This window comes from Talpa europaea (assembly GCF_964194135.1).
Source record: "Talpa europaea genome assembly, chromosome: 14".
NCBI lineage: Eukaryota > Metazoa > Chordata > Mammalia > Eulipotyphla > Talpidae > Talpa > Talpa europaea.
In genome coordinates this window covers 64,166,510-64,187,996 of record NC_140082.1, presented here as the reverse complement: position 1 = coordinate 64,187,996, position 21,487 = coordinate 64,166,510, and the positions used below count along the sequence as shown (strand labels likewise).

The window sequence follows — 21,487 nt, the reverse complement described above, 5'->3', positions numbered from 1 at the left end:
GAGAAGTATTTTTAATAAATTACTGTCTGATTTCTTTAGATATGAACTTCTGAGTTAGAGTTTTTAACAGTAGTTTTAGATGAAGTTTCTGGACTGTTTGTCATGGAGATAGTTTTCTTTTAATTGGTCACGATATCAGATGGATGCAGACACAGACAGCTTGCCATGGGGCAAATGATAAACAGAGTGAGTCTGCAGGGGGTTACTGGGCGGCTGAGCAGTGGCCAGACTCTGGTCCAGAGCCTGTTTATTTTGGTTTATTTCCAATGGCACTTAGCACACACTGCTAATGAGGCCAAGATTTTCTTAAACTCTCTGCTCCGGGTCACAAGTGGCACTTCCATCTGTTACCAATTGTTCACAGGTCACGGGACCACGGGGCCATGATGCATTGGTCCAGAATGACTGTCCTCACCCCCGTTGTGCCCAGACAAGTGTTTGTATCTACTTAATGAACCCCTTGGGAGGATCCAGATATGGCTATAATTCTTTAGTGGACATAAGGAGAAGAATCTGGAGTGTTAGTTGGCCTGGTGAGGAGAATGCTTAGAAATCTTCAAAGTGTTAATTCCCTAAAGTCTTTGCTGTACAAATTTTCTATTTGTCAAATGTGTTTGTCAATGAAAGGCTCTTCTGCCAGTCTGACTGCTCATTTCTGTTGGATGTCAATCAAACAATCAAAATTCTTAGGATATATCCAGGGCTTAATTCATAAACTAGACTTCTGCATTACATTTGCCAGCCTTGAATTATAGGCTCTGTTTTTTTTTTTTTTTCTTTCTCTTGTGTGTTCTCCAGGACCCTGCTTTCTCAGCTGTGATTCATGACAAACTCCAGGTGCCCAATACCATCCGGAAGGCATGGAATGACAGGGACAACCGCTGTGACATTTGTGCCACTCACCTGAACCAGCTGAAGCAGGAGGCCATCCAGATGGTGCTGACCTTGGAACAGGCAGCTGGCAGCGAGCACTATGATGGCTCACCTGGCTCACCTCCACCTCTCGCCAACATTCCTACTCTGGTGGGGTCCCGGCATGTAAGTGGGCTCCAGCAGCCCAGGGACTGGGCCTTTGTGCCCTCCTCCTATGCAACCTCCGCCTACACAGGCTTCGTCACCAGCAAGCATAGCAGCAAACCCAACAGCCTTGGCGTCAGCAATGGGGCGGAGAAGAAGAGCGTGTCCCCAACCCACCAGGCCAAGGTCAGCCTCCAGATGGCCACCAGTCCCAGCAATGGGAATATCCTCAACTCAGTAGCCATTCAGGCTCACCAATACCTGGATGGTACCTGGTCCCTGTCCAGAACCAATGGGGTCACCCTGTACCCTTATCAGGTAAGTAGCCTCTGGGCAAGTAGCCTCAGGGTTGGCTCGAGTCAAAGCAGACACGTGGACAGCACTTATTTTGGCCACTCTTGTCCTTCTGGGAACTCCTCGGCTCGTAGTCTAATGTTTCCATGTGACCTCACTGGGCATTGATAAATAAAAATAAAATATATTAGGGAGCAGGGTGCCAATACTGGCACTCTGCTCACATTTCTATACCATGTCAAAGAGGTGCAGGTACCCTTCCAAACTCTCCTACCCTGATGGATCTTCACCCTTTTCTATTTGTAACTCACACTAAATACTGTTGGGATTAGTTTACCAAACATGTTACCCACCTCCTCCTCTTATTTCACTTTTCAGTTATTTAAATTAACAGTACCCCTCGGTTTTCCTATAGAAATTAGACAGCAAGTCTTACTTAAATCTGCTGAGAAATCTAAAATAATTGTCTAATTTTTTTCTTGGGTACGTTTTCTATTGTAGGAGGGTTTGCTATATGTGTTCTCTGTGTTCCCTGCATCAGTTGTATGTGAAGCAGCCAGAAGCTCTGAGTGTCATTGGGAATGGAGAGGTAGCCATGGACATGCAGTTTATCAGTCAGGGAAGAAAACTGGTATAACAAGTGATCACAGGTCATTTCTCACTTGTATCCCTGTTACATTGAGTGTGTGGTGGGTGGCCTTCTGCTGCGGCACAGGGACTCAGCTTCTCCATCTGTCATGTCACTATCATTCAGAAGCCAGGAGCTTTCCACCAGACCTTTCATAGGCAGCCAGGAAATGAGAAAAGAAAGAGATTGTGTGAAGGATCTCACAAGGGGATTTGGGGAACCCAGCCTGGAAGGGGGCAGGCATAACCATTACAAGAGTGCAGTTCCCTGCCTCCACCTCCCCTCGGGAAGTTGGGAAAAAACAAACTATCCCTGTGACCAGAAGAAAAAAAGAAACAAATTGGGTGAATACATAGCATAGATTCTGTTACATGGAAAGGCACAGGGAAACAAAAAATGAGTTACGTGCGACTGATAAAATTCCTGGTGAGCTTTCTAGAGTGTGAGAGGGAAGTAGATTGTTTCTCTTGATAGATATCATGAAAGAAAGTGGGGAGCATGAGTGTGTTGGGCTGTTAAATTTTTCATTTATGGGGTCTTTGTAGTTTATTTTTTAACTATTTAAAAATATTTTTATTTATAGGCCTCCCCCGTGGTGCGGCAGGTTGAGAGCCGCGCTGTGAAGCTGTCCACAGCCTCTGCAGCACCGGTTTGATTCCCGGCCAGCCAGGAGAAACCCACATGGCGTGACAGACCTCTCCTGTCACGCCCGCTGTTCCCCTCAGCAGTGTCTTCGGTCTGTCTGCCTGTTCTGCTTCTGCTCTGTCTCCGGTGAATTCTCTCACCCTCCTGCACCTCTGACCTGGACCCCAGTTCTTGTATAAATAAATAAATCTTAAAAAAAAAGATTTTTGTTTATTTATGCATACAAGAACTGGGGTCCAGGCCAAAGGTGCAGGGGGTGAGAGGATTCACCAGAGGACAGATTGGGGAGTAGGCCAGGGGTATCTACTGAAATACCCAGCTGAGGGGAGCAGTGGGTGAGACAGGAGAGGTCTGCTGTGCCATGTGGGTAGCTCCCTGGCAGGGAATTGAACTCATGCTGCAGTGGCTGGCAAGATAGCTTCCTAGTACTGAGACTTTAACCCCTGCACCACCAGGGAGGGTCTTGCTTTGTAGTTTATAAAACATAGGACAAAAGAGAGGAAAAAAAACAAAAACATAGGGCAGATATAATTTTATTTAAACCCACAACAGGCCCATGAGGGGGTTAGAGCAGTTGTTAGGTCTTCCTTTTACAGATGGGAATGTGATGCTTAGAGGAACTGAAAAAGCAGTGGCCACACAGCTTATGACAGAAGTAGCAAGGCTCTCCCCTGCCCAAGAGAACACGTTCCTATCAAACTGCTTCCAATTTTCCCAGCCTATCCCAGAGCAGCCTCCAATCAACTTCTTTAGGCTTGTCACACCAAGGAAAAGGACCTGGTTGCCATTTTACTTTTGAGCAGAATATTCTGACTTGTGGATATAAATATAGTGAGAAAGCTGAGATACCCTCTGTGGGATTTCATAGACTAATACTTGAATATAACTGTCTAGGGCAGGAACCAGAAAAGCTTCTTTCCATAACTGATTCATTGAGATTTTGTTGTTGTTGTTTGTAATTTTAAAATATATTGTTTTGAAATTTATAAAAAGTTATGCAAGTGTGTTGCAAGCTAAAATTCGAAATCCTTGAAGCAAGATTTTAAATGAGACTTTAAAAATCAACATGACACAGAGTCAGTGTAATATTTGGGTTTATTTCCTCCAGTATTTAATGCAAATAAAATTTGTAAAATTGTGATTATGTTCAGTTCTGTGGTCTGGTTTTCATTTGCTACCCTAGGTGCATATTCCTGTGCCTAGTCTATATTTTTCTAAAATACGATCTTTAGTAGTAGCATAATTTTCCATCATATAAATCCTATCCCTATTTGAATAGTCCTAGTTTCTAGGACTACACTAAACATCAGTGTAGAATTAAGGTTTTTGCTACTATAAATAAGATGCTCTGGTCACATCCTTCTACCCAGGTCATCTCTTTGATGCGTCCCTGGCTGTGCTAGCCACACACTCAGCTTACACATGCAGCTCACAGTTCACCTTGCAGGGCCTCAGAGCAGTTTTAATGTGTATCAGGTGCTTGTTAGAAGGCTCAGCTGAGGTACAGAGTTAATGAACAAGAGCAGAGGACCTTGCAAGTTATGTTTTCAGATAAAATATTCAAAATTGGGGAAATTTTGCACACAAGAGAAAAGCTAAAGATGCTACTTAGAGGAAAGATCCATCGTGCATTTCTTTTACTTGTGCAGCGATTCTTTCTGATTCCCCTCTTTTTCCTTTGCTCAAGTGATGAAGGATTTCCTGTACAATAGCAAATTTTGTTGAATTCTGCCAGACAGTATGCTAGGAATTGAGTGGGGCTCCCACCTCAGATGGGAATCCAGGTTCCTGTTCTGTGACCCTAAGGGGAGGAGGCTGTGAACTGCCCATTATAAGACAGGGAGGCGAGTGCCAGGGTAGAGGCACACTGGCTGCCTCAAGAGCACATAGAATAGCGTGCAGTCCAGCAATGGAACAAGAGTGGGATGACGTGTCCAAAAGCCAGCTATTAAGATAATTTATGCAAACCACTAACTTAAAATCGTCCTGGGTAAATTTGATTGCTTCTCTCCAAGTCCAGAACAGGCTAATTCATGCATTTCCCCTGACTAATAGTTAAAGGGATCAGAGGAAATCTCTCCAGGATAAAGAGATTTGGTGCCTGGCTGTGAATTAGTGTCCCTGTGTTGTGACAGTGTCATCCTGATGCCGTGGGGTGGGGATTCCGCGTCTGGCTAGACTGAGTGTCTCCTGTTAGGGACATCTCCCTGCAGTAAATATTCTGCAGTCACAGTCTAGCCAGCTCACAGAGATGGTTGACTGCTCTGAAAGCTGACCTCACTACTCCTGCTCACCCACACTCCCTCTTCCCTCTGCACAGAGCAGATTGTTCTCTGGATTAATGCCAGAACTATTTCTTGGGCAGAGAGCATCTAGACTTTGTAGCTACCAAGGGTGCTGCTCTACACACACACCGCTGGATCCTGTAGAAGTGAGGGAGGAGAAGAGGATACTGCCCTTCTGCCATGTAAGCACAGGGAGGATAACAAAGATGAGGCCTGCCTTCTCACAGTGAGCCGGGGGACGCTTATGTGGGTGACAGTAAGGTCCCTCAAATCCCTCAAACCCCCTGCAGCCCACACCAATATGTAACTGTTTTCAAGGGTTATGATAGTTTTCTTGATTCTCTTTTTCTAAATCCTTGGTGTTTCTAAAGCATTTCCAGAAAGAACAGTAAGCATTGTATTAATAGAGAAATATGAGTCTATCCAGAAAGGTAGGGAAAATAGTAATTTAGGGGGCACTGAGATTACATCAAAAATGCTGAGTAAACCATAAAGGTAATTTTTCACTAAATACCTTAAAAAATTACTTTCAAAGAGAAACTATAGTCTTATATTTCCAATTTTTTTTGCCTTTTTTATTTTATATGTTTTTTACATCATTTTGCATTTTTGCACAATGTATAAAAATAAGCCAGAAAGAAAAAGAAAAATACTGGATGGTCTCACTCATAGCAGGAATTTAGAAAACCTGAATAAAAGACCAGGAAAAAGACTAATTATACTAAAGTAAAAATTAAAACCAACAAGCAACTATAAACCAGAGACACAATATTGGGGGTGGCGAGGAGGGATTAGGGTCAAAATAAGGGGGGGGGAATTGTATGGGGATTACAAACAAGAAAATTACTTTCATAGTAGATGATAAGAGGGACCCTTTCAAAGAAGGACACTCTTCTACTAGTTTGCAGATTTTTAACACAATCTGTACATATCAGATTCTGCTGTATAGAACAGAAAATGCCCTAGACCCTTCAACTGATCATGAGTTTTGATCTTTATAGAATCCATCCTTAGGACACTAACTGGCTTTGTATCATGGTGGAATCTTCGTAGACAGTCCTACCTAGTTCAGGTTCATGGCTCTACAATTGTTGAAACTTGGTTTAGCTTAACAACTTAGTCTACTCCTTATCTATGAAATCCCTACATTGCAAGATTATTGTGGAGAATGATTCAGAAAAAGAGTGAAGATATTTTATAAACTTTATTTTAAAAACTATAGTTTATAGTTGACTATAGTCTTATAGTATACAACTATAAGACAGGGATATTGATATTAATGATCTATTTTTATCCTCTCAGTTTCCAGAAAAGAAACCTGAAGCTAAGAAATTCAAATTTCTCTTGTTTAAAGTTTTCTGAATCTCAGTTGATCTCTCTTGCTCATTGAGAACATGGATCCATTTTACATTCATGTTCTTCACAACTCAGACTGCAAAAGTGGCTTCTCATTTGAGAGAGCTTCACTCTCAGGCAAGCACCCAGAGTGTCTCACATGACTGGCCCTAGATGTGGGACAAAATTCCAACTAAGACCAACCCAGACCAAGATTTTTGGTGCAAACTGCCAGTTAATTGACTCCAAACTGATCTTTAACCCTTCAGTATTGTTGACAGTACTCAATGAATCCTTGATGCAATGAAAAAAACCCACATGGTGTTTTGATATCACACACAATACAGGGCCATTTGAAAGGGGATAGAATTTTTATATCACAGGATTTTGATAAATTGAAGTTGTCAAGGCAATTCAAGATATGTTAAATCCATTGTGGATCATAGTTAATGTGATAAAGTATTCATTGTATATTCTTTAAATTGCAAGAATTATCTGTTAAAAATCATCCTATTTTCTCAAAAAGCATCCACTGGAATCAGCGTCAGAGGTAATACTAGACCAAACTCTGACTGACGCCAGCATGGGATTGTTTCTATCATATCTGTAGAAAATCATTGTGCCTTCTGAGCACATTTAGACTTTACATTTTAAGATATGACTAAGATGGTAATAGCAGTAGCACTAATGTAAATATCTCAAGGTTTGCTCAACTATAGGACCTCTGCAGTACCTACAACTTTCTTGTCAGAGGTCAGAAGCCTTGGGAGGATTTGGTACTCGTGCTTTTTATGGAGGACTCCAAGAGCCCCCTGTAGCAGAAAAGGCAAGACCCCCTGAGACTTTGATTATGATGGGTTCATTGAAATCAGCAACATCCGTGTTAGTATAACTGCTGTCTGAGTGGGTGAAGGCTATTCGTGTTCCTTCCTCATTGAGCCGCATTTTAAAATGGAGCAAAGACAGGGGTTTATAGCAGCTCAGGAGAGGAGAATCCCCATCCATGTTCTTTTCTGCCTTCCAGACTTCAGCTACTGACCCTGAAATACCCAAAGTTCCCTTCTTGGACCAGCTCTGGTGTCGGTTTGGCCCATTTGCTGCTGAGTCAGCCTAGCCAGGGCAATAGTATAAGGTGTCACAATTTGACATTGAAAAATATTTTTAAGGTGGATTTTTTGTTTTTTCCCTTTTATAGATGGTCAAAAGAATATTCTTTATCATTACGCTTTTTAACAAATCTTGAACACAAGGGAAGGAATCAGTTTGTATATTCAGTCATGGAGAGATTATTTGTTAAGTACATGGTACTTAGGGTGAATTTTGAAAAGGATTGTCACATCTTATAATAAATATGGGCAGGGCCATGATATGGGGGGAACACCCAAACTTCATCAGAAAATTTCACATATATTTTTTGCCTCGTCATTTACTTGATATGGAAGGCTGAATAAACCCTACTTCCCCCAAAGATATTCATGTCCTAATCCCTGGAAACTAGTACCTTGGCTGTGTACCTTACATAGTAGATGCGACTTTGAAGATATGATAAAATTAAGGATCTTGAGATGCAGAGAACGTCCCGGATTGCCTGGATGTGTCCCGTGATACACAAGAGTTCTTATAAGAGGTTGGCAGGAACCACAGAGATGAGAGAAGAGGGAAGAGGCTATGCCATTGGCTTTGAAGATGGAAGAAGGGGCAACAAGCCAATGAGTGAAGGCAACATCTAGAAGCTAGAAAAGTCACAGAATCGAATTATTCCCGAGGGCCCCTAGAAAGAATCAGTCTTGTTAGATCCATTTTAGACTTCTGACATCTAAAACTTTAGAGAATGGAATATAAATTTGTGTTGTTTTAAGCTGGTAAATTTGTGGTTATTTGCTTTAGCAGCAATAGGAAACTAATATACCTGGTAAGCATTTGGTAGCTGAAAAACTTGGTAGGTGAAGGTAGGTGAGGGATGCAGACCAAAGACTTGCTAGAGAAACCTGCAGGATTGCCAAGAACATGAGCTTTTTATCCCACACAGCAAACAGCATTGCCCTGTGGATCAGCCAGGACATTAGCAAGTCAGATTATTTCATTTGAATGCCTCCACAGAATGAGAGGTTACTCATACTGCACGGTTGGTTTTCAGTTGTCTCAGATTTCCCTATTGTTAGAGCATTATAATAACAAGCACACCACACCACTCTCCATTGGTAGCTAGTAATTACCATTATGTAAGTCTCTCATACTGTTGAAACTGCAGAAAACATTCCAGCTGGGGGTGGGAGGGTATGGAGAGTCTTGACTGGTGTATGTGCAGAAGGAAGCTTTTCACTACAGGGTCTTTTGACCTGATAGAATGGGGTTTCACAGACTGCCCTAGTAATAATTGCTACTACATCTGGTGTTTTGAGGGTCAAATGCATTTGAAAGTACTTTGAAAATTATAGAGCAGAATATGCATGTTAGTTGGTATCATTTTTTAATTTGGTAGGCAGAAGATAACCATTAGGGATTTCAGAGCAGGAGAATTAGAAAAGATTTCCCTGCTCATCAGCAGAAAATCTCAACTCTGACTACACACTAGAATTGCTTGGGGGCTTTATAAAAAACAAACACCCAGACCAATCAAATTTGGAAGTGTGTCCCAGACCTTGGTTTGAACTACCAGGTTTAGGAACCACAGTTTTAAAGAACAATTTATCAGGCAGGGTTGTAATAAGTACAAGGAGAGGGAAAATGAATATCGATTGATGGATGGATGAATGATTGAGGTAGGTAAATAGGTAGACAGATAATTTAGTTTCCTATGACTGCCACACCAGATCATCATAAACAAGATGACTTAAAACCACAAATTCTCTCAGAGTTGTGGAGGATAGAAGTCCAAAATCAAGGTGTCAGCGGGGCCATGCTCCCTCTGAAGGCTCTAGGGGGAATCCTTCCTGCTTCTGGTGGCACCAGACACTTGTCTTATTTTTTTTTTATGATTGACTTCAATCTCTAATTTGTTTGTTTTATTGAGATAATGCTGATTTCCAATACTGTAAATGTTCAGATGTATAGGATCACACCCCTTCATAAGTAGAACATTAACTGCATTCTTTTCTTTCTGACTGTATAACTCCAATCTCTGCCTCTATAGCCACACAGCCTTCTCCTCCATGTCTCTCTGTGTTATTATAAGGACAATAGATAGTCATTGGCTTTAGGGCCCATCCTAATCTAGTGTGTTCTCACCTCAACACTTACATATGCACAATCTCTATTTCCAAATCAAGTCACATTCTGAGGTCTGAGTGGACATGAATTTTTAAGGTGGATCAATAGATAGATATATGGATGATAGGTAATAGATGGATGAAAGGGGAAGGTAGTGTTGAGCAGGTCAGGCATATCTTCCTTGCTGAACAAGTTCTGAAAAGTGGGTGGGTACAAATGTTCTCAACTGCTCAGCAGTTTGGGATTCTGGTTCATATTATTTGACTGGAGAGAATAAAAGAGAAGAGGGAAAGAAGAAAAGGGCAAAGCCAAGAGAGTGGCGGAGACCCTTTTGCAGATGGAGGAGAACACCCCAAAAGCCAGACAAAATGAGCGCTGCGGGCAGAGTGTGCATGTTTGTTGCATTCACAGAGAAAAGTATAAATGGCTACCCTTTGGTGGATTTTTGTTTGTTGATTTTGCATGTAATAATAACTTCCTGCTCTGAACTTATAAAATATCTTCAAAGATAGTTTGTGCTTTCACAACCACAGGTATACATCCAGCACATCCTGAAATACCACAGGGATAAGCCCATTTAGGTTGAGGTCCGAATCTGATCTGTGCGGGTGGGTTCTCTACTGACCAAACTAATTTGGATTAAATTGATGGAATGGTCTGTATTTTTTCTTCTTTTTAGAAATATTTCTAGGCCCTAGAAAGAGGTAAGAAATAGTGGGTAAAGCGCTGTGCCCTTTAAAACAGTATTTCTTAGTTACCCCTCCCTCTTTTGTAACTGGGTGATGAGAGCTGGTAGAAAAGTGGATGTTAATATCTCTCCAGTCCAGAGGACAACTTACCTTCTTTTCCTCTACCTCTCTCGGGCAAAGCTGGGGTGGAGGGCAGATTTGAGAATTGTTGTATAAAGGAGAGAGGAGAAAGGTAAAAGCATTTCAGAGAGAAACTCCTTTTGTTTTAAAAAACTATGACATCATCTTTCATTTGAGCTATCCCCTTCAGTTGTGTTGAAATATTTGCTTTTTAAAAAAATGATCTATTTATTAGTGTGAACATTCTCTTATAGTTTTAAAATCTATTTGCATATGTTGTACTACATTTGATACCTATTTTTCCTCCAATTTTATAAGTCATAATTACAATTGGTTACCACATTAAATTTAGTTAACCTTCACACTATATAGTTATAATTTTTTTCTTGTGATGAGAACTTTTAAGATCTATCCATTTAGAAGCTTTCAAATATGCAACACAGCATTGTTAACTAAAGTCACCATGCTGCACGTTTCATTCCCAGAATTTAGTTTTCTTTACAAAGTTGAAGAAAAGAACTAAGGAATACAGCTGTCCAGAGTTCTTTGGCTAAGGGGGTGACAACGGCTACTTCTGTTTTTTTTTTTAATTTAAATGACAAAGTAAACTGATTTTAAAAAGACAATCTGAGGCTGATGCCTCTCAATTTTATCCAAGCCTTAAACAATGGAGAGTGGGTCATGCTAGATTTGCTGCTCACACACCAGAAGTAAAATCCCAGCTTCCTTGCTTACTGTGTGACCTTCAGCAGGCTCCTTAACTATGCTACATCTGTATTTTCTCCTCCGCAAAGTGGAAAGTTGCCGAGCCATTATGGGGATTATCTAAGATAATGTAGGTTGAATACTTAGAGCTGCATCTGACACACCCCTCCGTTAAGTGACTTGAAACAGTCCTGAGTGCCATCTTCTATTAGCCAACTCAGTTTCTCATGAATCAAGAATTGAATCAGGGCCCTCCTTTCCAATACAAGAACCAGAGGTCAATGAAAAAATAAGACCAAATCCATAAAATGAATATCAGATACATGATATTTGATACCTCCCACACACCCAGAAAAATCCCACACACCTCTAACATCTTACCAGAAACCAGCTATCCACATATGCAGCACATCTTACTTGAAAAGGTCCTATTCTTCATAGAATACCTCATTCCATCATTAATGAGTAAATTGTTAATATACTGAAAGACCCATGGCCCAATTTTTTTCCTTATTTGAAGATCTTTTCAAGAGAGGACAGGAGGCAACAAATAGGCTTGAATCATTTCAAATGCCACAAGATAGTAGAGCATTGGAATTTAAAATAATCCCAAAAAGTGAAACCTCATTATTTTGTAGTAAAGTTGAAATATGGCCTATGTCATGATTCATATTGAATGAATGCTTTGAAACAGAGTGCTCAGGGCTATCATTCTTGCTTTCCTTATATACATGCCTATGATAAATATCTAATAGCTCTGCATTAACTTTGTTATTTTTCACTATATCTTTATAAAATATTATTTTTTAAAAATTATTATGTAATTTGGGATCCTTCATACATTGGAAAATTGAAGTCCCTTTCTTACCTACTCCACCCCAGGAATACACCTAATTAATTTCAAATTGAGAATTTACTGTGCTAACAGTGTTTGGCGTGACAAATTAGCATGCCTCTATCTTATAGAGGTATTTGTGTGGATTAGTTAATGAGTCATATATTTCATATGCCTGTCATTCCTAGGGAGTCATTTAGGTGTGTAGGAAGCATATTAGTCACCACTTTTAGGACTCTGGAGACCATTTAGTGCATTACTGCTGTGCCAGTGGCCTCAAAGAGTTAATGCGTCCTTTCAGTAGCTTATCTGAGTGCCTGAGAATGACTGAGACACTGAGGAAAAAGGTGCCATCTGAAAAGCTAGCACAGCAGCAGCCACATCTACGTTTAAGGCTGTGACCAGGAGTTTTCTAATTACATGACTAATCTGAGCTGATCTGCAGTTTCCATCACCTTAGCGAGACTGGTTTCCCTCAGTCCTTGTGTATAAAACTGTGGAAAGATTGAACCATTAGCCTGTTTCATGACATGTTACCCTTTTGTTAAAGCAAACAGATCTCACAGATACCAATAGAAACAAGATGGAAAGCCTGCCCTACACATTACAGATGACAAACTGAAGCCCAGAAATGTCAAGTGACCTGCCCAAGGTCACACAGCTAGGAAATGTCAGAGGTGGGGTCAAAACACAGTTTCCTGTATGCTTTCCTGTGTGCTTCTTCCGCTGTCCTGCTGAGGAAGGGACCAGTTCCTCCGATTAGTTAAGCAGGCTGCCCTTCCCCGGGGAGTGTGGCCCACAGCGTGCCTTACTAATGTTTCACTTGAGGGTCTGTGTAATCAGGACTTCCAAGTTAGGTTTCCCTTTGTGTTGTGAATTTCTAGTTGCCCTGTTAGGGGTGGTTAGAAATACATGCCCTGGGTTACATCTTCTGGTTGGGAGGCGGGGAGGCTGGTGGGGACAAAGCTTGAGACAAAGCTGGCCAAACAAACAAACAAACAAAAGCATTGTAAGCAATGCTGCCATCTAGTGAGACTTTAACTTACCCAAGAGATAGACATAATATGCTTAATATTTACAACTCATCATAATTATTAATTGACTTTATTAATTAAGATAAAAAAGGAAACAGGGTTTAATTGGTCTTAATAGAGTACCATATGTTTACTTTTTAAAAATATTTTATTTATTTATGCATAGAAGAACTGGGGTGTAGGCCAGAGGTGGGGGGAGGGGGGAGTGTGGAAGGATTCACCAGAGACAGAATGGGGAGCAGAACAGATGGATTTACTGAAATACACTGCTGAAAGGAGCAGCGGGTGAGACCGGAGAGGTCTGCTGTGCCATGTCTGCGTTAGCTCCCGGGCTGGGGCTGGAACCAGGCCATAGCAGTGATAATGCTGAGACTTAACTGCTAGGGCACCAGGGAGGCCCAAGTACTATATGTTTAAATTCAGTGTCCTCTGAGTTAAGGGAATGTTGGCCCATTTTATTATGTTATATGAGCAAAACTACATCTGTTAACATATTTCCAATCTTATCAGAAAAGCCATTGAATATTGGGCAGCTGTCAAGTTCAGTCTACATTTAAGTTGTCTTAAATTTATATACTTGCTTGAAGCTTATATTTTATCTTTAGCAATAAACATTGTCAGTTGCTCTCCTTGAAAAAAATAAATAAATTCAGGGTCCTAACACATATCTGTGTTGCCTTTAGTGAAATGGAGATCAGTTTTGGCAGAGTGGAAAGAGCACGCAGATTTGCATGCAAAGTTTGACCACCTTGATATCCAAAGATTGTTTTGAAGATTAAGTTCATTGATTCTAGAATACTTCATTGAGTTATAAGCATTAATTTAAATGAAATTATATGGATACACACACAGAGTTGTACAATGAGAAGTTCTACAAAGCGAGTCAACACAACTACTCCCAGAGCATGGTTCTCTGCCTTCCCCACCTAGCAACATGTTTAAAGGTAGAGACATGAACATACCCTGGAGAAGTAGCAGTGGACATGGCAAATTCAGAAGACTGAGGCATCCCTTATCTCTGAGTGTTACATGACGCAATTTTTAGCAGTTATTTCATGATTAGTGTGGTGAACACAGCTGTTCTGCACCATCCACTCTGTAACTTCCAGATTCCTTCAGAGCCCATTCAGCTGGAATTGTGTCCTGGAGATTTTGTTGAAGACAACAGTGTTTCTTTTCCTCTAAGGACAAATCATACCTTCTATCTAAACAGCCTCTTTGGTAGAGTGCAGGTGCTTTGAAGGATCAACTACTGCATGAAGATGGGTGGCCCATTCCTTCCAAACACTCTCCTCAGGAAACCAGTTTGTAGTTATGCAAATAGCTGTGTGGAAGCAAGAGCACTTTGTTGAATCCTTAAGAGAGGGACCTATAGCAGAGAGATTAATATTCTTGCTCACAATGAGTTGAAAAGATGATTGGTGGTAACTGATGCTTTCTGGGAAAAAAATGAGCAAGGGGTGCTTCTTCTAATAAGTGTTGTTTAAAGGTGTAGTGACAGGTGTTATTACTCTAGAAAAAGGGCTACACATCTCCTTTCCCCTGAAGAGGTGATACACTGACTGGTTGTGAATATATGTGTAGATTTTTAAAAGTGCAAGGGTATTTCAGCCATTGGAATGGCTTTGATTCTGGGAAGACTGTGAAGACAATAAAGTTCAAAAAACTAAAAATCTTCATTTTATCCCTACTTCTACCACTTACATCATGAGCTACAGCAGTTTCTCCATCTGCAAACTAGAAAACAAAAATAAGTTCCTTTCTGTTCTCAACTTTGTCAGCCTGTCACAGGCACCTTTGAGCTTTAGCATTTTATATTCCCCTATCACTGTGCTTGTCCTTATCTGCTTTTGCTTCTTTCCAAAGTGACCAAGTTCACTTTCTCTTCATTCTGGAAGCCTGATGTGAAAAAATGCCATCAATTTAATTGCGTGGTCATCTGGTGATTATGGTGAACACTTGCTGAACACTCAGCGAGGTGTTAAACACTGTACTTAGTGCTATCTGTGCATTAGCTCAGGTGGGCATCCTACTAGAAGTACAAGTTAATATGAATAAACACCACTTGCACAGATGCCACATCTCTGGGCTCTGAAAATTTAGTCAGCAGATGTTTTATTGAACATTTACTTATTTTTCTGGATTTAAGAATTTGGGTAGATAGCATTTCTGAGTTCAAAAGCTTTATGTTAGTGGTGGCACAGGGGTTAAAATCTCAGTGCTATGAAGCTATCTCCAGCCACTGCAGCACCAGTTCAATCCCCAGCCAGGGAGCTACTTACATGGTATAGCAGACCTCTCCTGACTTGCATGCTGCTCCCCTCAGCAGTGTACTTCGGTCAACCTGCGTGTTTTGCTCCCCACTCCCTCTCTGGTGATCTCAGCCCCCACAACTCTAGCCTACACCCCAGTTCTTGCATGCATAAATAAATATTTGTTAAAAAGCTTTATGTTAATAGTATTTGATGAGGAAGTTTTGGTTTTACCTGACTTTAAGTACTGTCAGTCTTATCCATGTGCTTGTTTGTATCTAGTCTTTGCTCTCCTCAATTGCCCTTTATACATCTTTTTTTTTTTTACCTTTTTTAGTTAAAATTTGTACAGTGATTTCTTGAGTGTTCTAAGACCTAATTATTTATCAGGTAAAATATTCATACTTTGTCCCCTCAACCCTCCTGTCTTTTGAATGTATCACAGTTTGTTTGCATCTCTAAGAATGAGTAGGCTGGGCCTCCCTGGTGGCCGCAGCAGTTGAGCTCTGGGTTACAAAGCTGCCCACAGCCTCTGCAGCGCGAGTTCGATCCCCAGCTGCCAAGCGAGGGTCCCACATGGTGCGCAGACCTCTCCTGCTGCCTGCTGCTCCCCTCAGCAGTGTACTTCACAGTCTGCCTGTTCTGCTCCCCGCTCTGGCCCTGATGAATTCTCTTACTCTCCCACGCTTCTGACTGTACCCAGTGCTTGTATTAATAAATAAATCTTAAAAAAAAAAAAGAATGAATAGGCTAAGGAAATAAAAGAACTAGTCATGAAAATCAGTTAATTCTGGGCCTCCCCGGTGGCGCAGTGGTTGAGCGCTGGGTTGCGAGGCTGCCCGCGGCCTCTGCGGCGCCGGTTCGATTCCCGGCTGCTCCCCGGCCACCGGAGGAGGGTCCCACATGGTGCGCAGGCCTCTCCTGCCGCCCGCTGCTCCCCTCAGCAGTGTACTTCGGTCCTTCTGCCTGCTCTGCTCCCTGCTCTGGCTCTGGTGAATTCTCTCACCCTCCCGCGCTTCTGACTGTACCCAGTGCATGTATAAACGAAACAAACGAACAAACAAACAAATAAATAAAACATGCCTCTATAAAAGAAAAAAAAAAAAAAAAGAAAATCAGTTAATTCTATCATTTGTTAGCAATTTATACTATAGACTTAGCACAAAAGGAAATAGGAACTAAATAAGTGATTTAAAAACATTACAAAGCTTTTGAATTTTCTAAGTAGCTGCTAACTTCTAATAGGTTAAATGGAAAATGAACCACTGCAGCATTTGGGGTTAATCAGTATAAATGTATTAATTATAATAGCTATGCATTAAGCATTTTATAAGGTATTTACATTGCTAGCATAATATCTATATAAATGTCATTCACTGAGTACACCTGTTGTATACATAAATATGGGTTAGAACTAAGTGTGCCAGTTCTCGCTAGGGTAGTATAATATCATAGCATCCTGAATCTATACACCTGCTTGTTATTATTAGGAAGGTGAGTCTGGGGAAAGGATTACAAAAAGAAGGATGGAGGAGCAGGTATATTAAGACACAGATATCATGAGAATGGCGGGTTTGGCGCTGGAGTTAAAGCGAGGATGATCCCTTAGCATTATATACAAGATGCCTGGTGAGTAGGCAAAGAGAAACCACATGGTCAAAGGTGAGTGCAGAGGATGCTACTGTTGACAAGGCAAGAGAGGAAAAGTGGGAAGATTGGTGCCAAACATGGGTCCACTCCCCAATGGCACAGAAGTCAGAAACAATGCCACCAGCATCAACCAGTTTAACGTGAGGTCACGTGGCACGAGACTGGAGGCAAAAGGCTCAAATCAGTCTCCCTGAGGATGGGGCTTTGGGCAGTATTTCTTTTTCTTTTTTTAAATATTTATTTATTTATTTATACAAGAACCGGGATACAGGCCAGATGCACAGGAGGGTGAGAGGATTCACCAGAGACAGAGCGGGGAACAGAACAGTTAGACTGACAAAATACACTGCTGAGGGGAGCAGCGGGCGAGACGGGAGAGGTCTGCGCGCCATGTGCGACCCTCACCAGCCGGCTGGGATCGAACCTGCGCTGCAGAGGCTGCGGGCAGCTTCACAGCCCAGCACTCAACCACCTGTGCCACCAGGGGAGGCCCTGGGCAGTATTTCTGCGGTGGGAGAACACATTTAAAAAATGCAAGTTACGGGCCTCGCTGGTGGCGCAGCGGTTGAGCGCTGGGTTGCGAAGCTGCCTGCAGCCACTTCAGCGCCAGTTTGATCCCCAGCTGCTCCCTGGCCACCAGAGGAGGGTCCCACAAGGTGCAGACCTCTCCTGCCGCCCGCTGCTCCCCTCAGCAGTGTACTTCCGTCCTTCTGCCTGCTCTGCTCCCCGCTCTGGCTCTGGTGAATTCTCTCACCCTCCCGCACTTCTGACTGTACCCAGTGCTTGTATAAACAAACAAACAAACAAACAAACAAACAAATAAATCTTTTTAAAAAATGCATGTTACATCATGACTTAGCAGAAAGAGATTGTAATTGGTCGCTTTCTGCTAAATCATGTTGTAACTTGCATTTGGGCCCAGGGCTGCAAAAATACTGAGCCTCCCCTCTCTTCTGAATGGTGTCTGTCTAACCATGAGTCAGGCCTCCTTGTGCTCTTTCATGGCTATTTTTGGTCCGGGCAATGAGAGGTCACCTCAAGGACAGTGAACACTCTCCTGGGCCTGTGCTCTAAAACATACTTGTCAACTTACGAAAAATCATTTTTTCTCACCTGAAATGGGTAGAGGTATTCTTGTCCCATTGTTGCAGCCTGCTTTGATTTTGTAAGATAAGCACAACAGAGAAAGACTATCCTGCCTATCAGGGTTTCAAGTTCACTGGTTTCGGGAAGGTGAGACCTGGAGGAAAACCCAGCATGGGGCTTGAGCAAAGGACCACAGATTTCACAGGTATTTAGAATAAAGCCCACAGGGCCTCCCCGGTGGTGCAGGGGTTAAGTCTCAGTGCTATCAAGCTCTTGCCAGCTGCAGTGGCATGACTTCTATCCCCAGCCAGGAAGCAAACCCACATGGCACAACAGACCTCTCCTATCTCTCCTGCTGCTCCTCTCAGCAGTGTATTTTGGTAAATCTGCCTCTTCTGCCCCCCACTCTATCTTTGGTGAATCCTCTTACCCTCCATACCTCTGGCCTACACCCCAGTTATTGAATGCATCAATAAATAAATACTCTTAAAATAAAAAGATAGACTCCCCCAGACATTGAAGAATGCAGAACAGAAAAGAGGATATTTGAGAATGTTGTGTGGTTTCTGTGTTCGGTGCTGTGTAGGTACTGAACTATTAGCTATTTCAAAGAAGATTGAAGGTGTAAGACTGGGAGGAGAGATAAGAGAATTAAGGTTTAGTTTTGTTGTTTTTTTTTTTTCCATTTGGTTTTTAGTTTGTTATTTTCATTGTTGTTAAGAGTTCCGTTTTGAAAACATGGGCTCTAGGATATCTGATGTGAATGGAAGTCTGGAGGGTTTGAGGTCAGGCTGCACTGTATGTAGTAGGTAGGGACAGATGAGGTGAGGCAGGTAAGAGAAGCTGGAAGTTATTTAACCAATTTTTCTGGGCCCCAGGTCTGCTGATTCTAGATCAGTATCTTCTCCTCCCAACCGTTCTGACTTGTCGATGTCTGGACATGAAGAGCCTTATTGCTATGTTCAAACCACACGATACAAGGTCATCCATTTAGTCATTCATCTAGCAAACATTTTGGAGGGTTATAGGTAGTTCTGTCGTAAGTTCTTTGCCACAAAGCATTTTTGCCATTGGCATTTTTTGCTGCATAGCTGTCTATAAGGCAATTATGCCATAAAAAAGATTAAATCACAGGAAAAATAGAATCACAGGTCATAATTGCTAAAATTTCTTCCTTCATTAAGAGAGATATCAGTTTCCAGATACTAGGATGCATGTTTGTAACTGCTTTGTATTGCTTTGTGACAGCCTTCTGTGCTGTTGTTTGACAGATGAGGGTGCTGCTGTTTCTCATCATTATGTATAACGTATATAACTGGTAGGAGTATAACCGATGGGACATATCTGGAGGGCATTAAAGTGTTCCATCACATTCCCAGTCCTTTTATTTTGCCAAATCATGCAAACCAGATTCTGTGCCAAATACCAAAGTTCTGTCTACATCATGTTCTTCACTATCAAATAGCAAAAATGTTCACCATGTTCTAGAAACTTGTCCTCATTAGAAATCATGTAATTATTTCTTTTTTGTGGAATAGGAGGAGCTAGATTCTTTTGCCTCTGTGTTTAAACATGATAAATTTGGTAAAGACAGCATTAGAGAACATGCTATTGCATCTAAATTACCTAAAGGATTGATAATTGGCAGTGTTCGCTAAGACTGTTGTAAATTGTTAGTCATTTATTTTGTATTAGCCAAAGCTTGGTAGACTTTTGGTGTTGGCGGGTGGGGGATCACTATGCTCATCGGAGGATTTGTGAGCTAAAATCTATCATTTGCTAGTGTATTGTGAAATCTGGTTTATACTCCTATTTCATGCTTCTACTAAGTTTTAATGCAGTATTTTTGTAACATAAAAAATGGGAGCACTGTGTCCCTTGAAACCAAAATTGAAACAAGACTGTTAATCAGTTATTTTATCCTTTCTGACATAGTTGCCTTATGGCTAGTTAGTTATGTAGCAAAAATACTCAGGACAAAGACCTTGGATCTATGGGACACACATATTTTCAGGCTGGCACTGTGCTGGTTTCTTGGGGACAAAAAACTCAGTACTGTGGCCACATGCAGTAGGGCTTTGCCTGTCCTCAATGTGTCTTGGTGTAGACATCAGTGAGGGGTGATGGAATGAGATGAGGGACGGTGTTCTGATGATCTCTCCTTTACCTGCACTAAATTTGGGGGAGTGGGGCAGCCGATGGTATTCTTTAAGGAATGGCCCAGGGTGACTCTGATGCTCGATGGTGCATGGGGAATATGATCCAGACAGTTGCCTGGTGACTCAGTGGGCTCCAGCTGCACAGCTGGTTTGCAGCTGTGGAGGAGAACCTCCCACCCACAAGGCAGAAGATCTTGCCCTCCTCCTCCCCTACCCAGGTCGTGGTGTCCGTAACCACTGCAAGGGTCAGAGGGATCTTACTAACCTGGCTTCAGACTCGAGTTAGCAATGTTGCCTCCCTTAAACAGCTTCCTTTTTAAAGCTCTCTGTTGCTAAGTGATATATAACTCCATCAGCTTAACCTGTGACAGATGTCATGACTCATTTTGTCATTCTCTGATTCTGAGAGGGGAAAAACAGTTCATCTGGAGAGTACATTCAAGTTACTTCCCCTCAGTGTTTTGAGACAACCACAATATGCCACATGTCAGGAGATGGGCAGCAAAAATAAGTCAGCCTTAGTCCCTCTCTCCAGGGATCTCCCAGAACGTAGTTCTCTGATGTGGGCTGACTGGGGTCAGTGCCAGGGCAGATGCTGGACACCCTTTTCATGCCTTTGCAGAACAGGGTGAAAGCCAGATACAAATTCCATCCAGGCATCTGGGAAAATACATTTTGATATTATTGGTTATCTACAGAGCTATGAATTACATGAGCTGTTTATATGAGCAGTAATCAAAAAATAAATAGTAAATATTGTATTATTGGATGAAGAATTGGTATATTCTTTAGTCTAGCTCTTGATTCCCCCTTTAAAAAGGTCTCTCGGCTTCCCTTGTAGATAGGATATTAGCACAGGCAGGGCTGCTCTGATACCTCCCTAGGTGCAACCGAACATTGGTGTGGACTATGTGGGTTGGGCAGAATGGGGGAGCAGCACAGACCAGGTATCAGTCCTCCTGTGCCCAGTCATCTGCTTTGGTCAACCTCTGGAGATGTTAAGCGTACTGGGCTAGTTACCAAATGTGGTCTAATAGGAACTTACATTTTTGAGGCTGGCATAGACCATTTCAAAACCTTGAGTTACAAGGTTCTCAACATACACGCGCACACACATGCAAACATGTGCGCACACGCGCGCACACACACAGAAACAACAGTGCTGTAGTACCTTGCCTTTCCCTTCAGAAGCTGAACAGCAGATCTGTTACCTCCTTTCCTGGTGATTCTTTGGCATTCATTTCTGTGAGGCTGGAGGTGTTTCCAGTAGTGACAGAGAAACTGTGTCTGAGATATTCTAGCACATAAAGTTCACATTTAGTATTTGGTGAGAATCTTACAGACAAAAGGCACATGATATGAACTTTTCAGTGTTTTTGTTACAGTATTAAAAAAAAACACTTCCTAAGAAGATTTATGTAACTAACTACATGACTATAAAAAGTAACAGATACTTTTTGAAGGAGTGGGAAAGTATATAAAACAACTCATATTGAAAATATTTTCCCTTGAAAATAATAGTAAAGTGACTATTAGAATTTGC

General features: G+C 41.7%; 1 protein-coding gene across 1 annotated transcript in view; it reads left to right on the top strand.

Moving 5' to 3' along the window:
* Window positions 1-21,487, top strand: part of KIF26B (kinesin family member 26B) — a gene marked incomplete at both ends in the record, with an annotated part of 536,756 nt that overhangs the window by 218,544 nt on the left and 296,725 nt on the right. The window contains one exon of the mRNA XM_084254495.1: window positions 799-1,335. Within this exon, the coding sequence (XP_084110621.1) occupies window positions 799-1,335 (537 nt within the window). The remainder of the gene's footprint in view (window positions 1-798; window positions 1,336-21,487) is intronic.